This window comes from Poecilia formosa, unplaced genomic scaffold, assembly GCF_000485575.1.
Source record: "Poecilia formosa unplaced genomic scaffold, Poecilia_formosa-5.1.2 Scaffold888, whole genome shotgun sequence".
Classification (NCBI taxonomy): domain Eukaryota; kingdom Metazoa; phylum Chordata; class Actinopteri; order Cyprinodontiformes; family Poeciliidae; genus Poecilia; species Poecilia formosa.
This window is the reverse complement of record NW_006800827.1, coordinates 46,663-51,360: the sequence shown is the minus strand read 5'-3', so window position 1 is coordinate 51,360 and position 4,698 is coordinate 46,663. Positions and strand designations below refer to the sequence as shown.

At 44.7% G+C, this 4,698-nt stretch overlaps 1 protein-coding gene across 1 annotated transcript; it reads right to left on the bottom strand.

Annotated features, from left to right (window-relative positions):
• Positions 1-291: 291 nt before the first annotated feature.
• On the bottom strand, positions 292-2,629 carry LOC103131976 (uncharacterized). The gene is made up of 2 exons (XM_016667061.1): positions 2,030-2,629; positions 292-803 (listed from the first exon to the last, which is right to left on the bottom strand). Exons 1-2 carry the CDS (start codon positions 2,262-2,264, stop codon positions 313-315), a joined length of 726 nt encoding a protein of 241 aa, XP_016522547.1. The 5' UTR covers positions 2,265-2,629; the 3' UTR covers positions 292-312.
• Between the last annotated feature and the right edge of the window lie 2,069 nt (positions 2,630-4,698).

Here is a 4,698-nt window from a genome sequence, read left to right as displayed (position 1 = left end):
CTCTTCAGAGTGGACCAATCAGAGGACAGGAAGCAGAACTTCAGGACTTCCTGTCCTCTGTTGGAGACAGAAGGTCCAGTTGGACTGAGGCCGGTTCTGTCAGGGTTCTGGTTCTGTCCCACATCAGGACGTCCTTCAGTCCACATGGACATGAAGCTCTGAGTTCTGGACGGGTTGATGGAGCTACTGGACCAGGAGGTTCTGGAGCTGAGCAGAACCTGACGGTTCTGGCACTGAGCAGAGATCCAGAACCTTCCAGAACCAGCTGGAGGTTCTGGACCTCTCAGGCCCGGTTCTGATGAAGGTCCAGGGTTAAATGTTACAGAACCAGTTACATGTCAATGTCAAATAGTCAATGAGAGACAACCAGAACTGATCCAGTTCAAACAGAGGTGGAACTGGTTCTGGTCCAAACATTTCTTCTGGTTGGTCTCTAGAAATGCATTTAAACCACTGACCTTTGACCTTTAGCTGAACTTGTTTCATCATCAGGACGTCTCCCTTCCTGCTGTAGACTCTGCAGGTATAGAGGTTCTTGTCTCCACCAGTGGGTCGTCTCAGAGTCAGACTGAGGTCTCCAGTCTTCAGCAGGTTTTCATCCACCCTGGTTCTGGTTCTGTAGAGGTGGTTCTGTTCTTCAGGCTGATTATGACCGTTCTGATTCACATGGACCTTCCTGTTGTCTCTGTCCCTCCACTCCACTTTATCCACCTGCAGTCTGAATATGCAGAACCACGGGAAACGTGGGACCTTTAAGGGCAGCAGGACAGACGCCGTCCCTGATTCCACCTCCACCTGTTGGACTGAGAGACAACAGAGGACAAGATGAGTTGGACACGAGGACAGCTATCCTCTTCATTTGTCCCCTCCATGAAGCCTCTCTCACAAATAATGAAACATCTCACTGTGCAACACGCTGAACAGGCTGCGAACGTCTCCTGTCTCTGCAGCCAATGTAAAGCTCAAACTCAAACCCTCTGCCGTGAGCAAACGGCCAATCAGCATTCAGTATGCAATAAGCCTCCAAGTAGCTTTGAAACAGTGTCACAAAGATCCCACTGCGCATGAAGGACCAAAACTGACATAATAAATAAAAGCCTTGTCCTCACATGCAGGAAGAGAATCATTGGGAGTCAAAGGAGGAAGTGCTGATTTTCATTTAGAACTACCACATGCTAGCAGCAGGCACGACGGAGAAATGTTTTTAAATTCATACCAACTCATCACGGAAACCAGAGGAAGAAGTTCATGTTGCATCTGGCAATACAGACCGATAGCTAAATTTGACTTCCAGTGATTCACTTCCTGCTAAAGAGCCCCCTGGTGGTTGAAGAAAAATCCACAGAAAAGCCGGACCGGGTTAAAAGCCGCAAAGCTCATGTCAGTCTGATATAAGCTTTGGAAAAAAGTAGCAGCTTACAGTCCGAAAATACGGTAAGCAAAGAACATGAGCAATGACTCCCCTGGTTAGTCCAGGGAAGTGAAGAAAGGATGAAAGTACATGGCTTTTAATATCCACCAGCCCTCTTACAGAGATGGGAGCAAAAGGGAGAATCAGTCACTTCATAACTGAAACTGGTATTTGGACCTGCAGACTGCGACCCTGGCTNGTGGACCAATCAGAGGACAGGAAGCAGAACTTCAGGACTTCCTGTCCTCTGTTGGAGACAGAAGGTCCAGTTGGACTGAGGCCGGTTCTGTCAGGGTTCTGGTTCTGTCCCACATCAGGACATCCTTCAGTCCACATGGACATGAAGCTCTGAGTTCTGGACGGATTGATGGAGCTACTGGACCAGGCTGGTTCTGGAGCTGAGCAGAGATCCAGAACCTTCCAAAACCAGCTGGAGGTTCTGGACCTCTGAGGCCCGGTTCTGATGAAGGTCAGGGTTAAATGTTACAGAACCAGTTACATCTCAATGTCAAATAGTCAATGAGAGACAAACAGAACTGATCCAGTTCAGAGATGGAACCGGTTCTGGTCCAAACATTTCTTCTGGTTGGTCTCTAAACCTACATTTAAACCACTGACCTTTGACCTTTAGCCAGACTTGTTTCTCCATCAGGACGTCTCCCTTCCTGCTGTAGACGCTGCAGATGTAGGTTTTCTCGTCTTCATCAGTCGGCCATGACAGAGTCAGACTGAGGTCTCCAGTCTTCAGCAGGTTTTCATCCATCCTGGTTCTGGTTCTGTAGAGCCAGTTCTGTTCTTCAGGCTGATTATGACCGTTCTGATTCACATGGACTGTTCTGTTGCCTCCGTCCATCCACTCCACTTTATCCACCTGCAGAAGTCTGAATATGCAGAACCACGGGAAACGTGGGACCTTTAAGGGCAGCAGGACAGACTCCGTCCCTGATTCCACCTCCACCTGATGGACTGAGAGACAACAGAGGACAAAATGAGTTGGACACGAGGACAGCTATCCTCTTCATTTGTCCCCTCCATGAAGCCTCTCACAAATAATGAAACATCTCACTGTGCAACACGCTGAGCAGGCTGCGAACGTCTCCTGTCTCTGCAGCCAATGTAAAGCTCAAACTCAAACCCTCTGCCGTGAGCAAACGGCCAATCAGCATTCAGTATGCAACAAGCCTCCAAGTAGCTTTGAAACACAGCGTCACAAAGATCCCACTGCGCATGCTAGCAGCAGGAACGACGGAGAAATGTTTTTAAATTCATACCAACTCATCACGGAAACCAGAGGAAGAAGTTCATGTTGCATCTGGCAAAACAGACCGATAGCTAAATTTGACTTCCAGTGATTCACTTCCTGCTAAAGAGCCCCCTGGTGGTTGAAGAAAAATCCACGGAAAGCCAGACCGGGTTAAAAGCTGCAAAGCTCATGTCAGTCTGACATAAGCTTTGGAAAAAAGTAGCAGCTTACTGCTTTCAGTAGCAGTCTGAAAATACGGTAAGCAAAGAACATGAGCAATGACTCCCCTGGTTAGTCCAGGGAAGTGAAGAAAGGATGAAAGTACATGGCTTTTAATATCCACCAGCCCTCTTACAGAGATGGGAGCAAAAGGGAGAATCAAACCAGTTTCAGTCACTTCATAACTGAAACTGGTATTTGGACCTGCAGACTGCGACCCTGGCTTCTGACCCAAACCCAGTTCAGAAATACCATTTATTATGCGTTTCCAGCAAGATGCCTCCAACATGAAGGGAGCTTTGTAGATAAAATTGACCCTCTGCTGCGCCTTGTGGAAAACCGAGAGCAACGGAGATACCAGCAGCTTATAGCTGGGTTTCAGACACGTGACCCGGATGACGCGAAATTCAGATGAAGGTCCAGAAGGGGATTTCTCCGGTTCAAAACAAAGCAAAGTTGATCACAACTAGTAGCTAACGCCCTAAATAGGCTGGAACAGACGAGGCATCTAAAAAGAATATGTGTATATTTAGGATATGATCCGTATTATCTCGGTTAAAAAGACTTCTCTTATAATCGTGAGGATTTATTCGCATCGAGGCGAAACACATCACTACCTGCAGACCTCATGTTATACGATGAGCCAGAAGAAAGTTTTCAAAAGCCTGGAGAATCTATCATTTAGTTTCAGGTTTCATTTAGGATCAAAAGCAGCATCAGATGGATGTGACTTGTTTCTGCTGGGTGAGTAGTGAGTTGTGCTATTTTAATTTTAGTCTATGATAACGATGCTATCGCTAACAACGAACTAACCATGTTATTTATGAGCTTTAATCTCCTGGTAAATAATTTATTTAGCTTCTTTAAACTCAAATTCATGCTGGAGTTGTACGTTAATGTTGAGTCATTGATGGATTCAGCTCTAATGTAGGTCAACGATTATCACCGATCTACAGAAACCTCCATGTTCGTGTTTGGCCAGTATAGTTTGTGTTATTGACTTTGAGGAATAAAATGTTAAACTTCTTTCCTTGTTTTTCTCTAGTGTCCCTAGAATTCAGGGTTCCTCATGTACATAGTGGAAACCACACAGAGAACAACCAGTCACCATTCAACTTCAGACATATCTAGAGTTTTACTCAGACAATTAAATGCATAGAAAAACAGATCAGCATCACATCCAAACCATCAAGAAGTCCAAACCATGAAACAGACATTAATTACCTGAGAAAAGTAGAAAAATGAACAAAATGCAAAAATAAGAGAAAAGCAAAGGCGCCTTTGGGAACTGCTCGTGGCTGCAAACAAAGCAATTCGGCTTGTTACTGTGAGGGGGAGGTTTTTATTAAAAGGTGTAGTCCTAATTTTAATCTATGCATTGAAGGTGTGTCCTCTCCTTCTAAACCTCTAAGCAGTTCAAATTACTTAAATGGGATGGTCTAGTTTTGTTACCTTCTTTAAGACCTATTCAAAACCAAAGATGAAGAGAAAGAGAGAGTAAAGGTCAGAGAGAGCAAAGGTCAGAGAGAGCAAAGGTTATTCTCAAACAGGATTTTCTCATGCCAGTTCAACATCTGGAATCTCTCCCAGTTCTTCCCTTTCTAAACATTTGAATATAGACCCCAGTTATCTTACGAGAGATTTATTTTTCACCCAGACCTTGCTCCATTTCCTGCCTGAGCAATTCATCAAAAACCAGATCCCTGCTGTATAACCTAAAGTGACATGGAGGCAATTTGGAACCCAATTTTCTTATTTTAAAATGCTGATAATTTTATATAATATTGTACATATGGTTAAGTTTAAAAACTAGCGTATTTTAAAT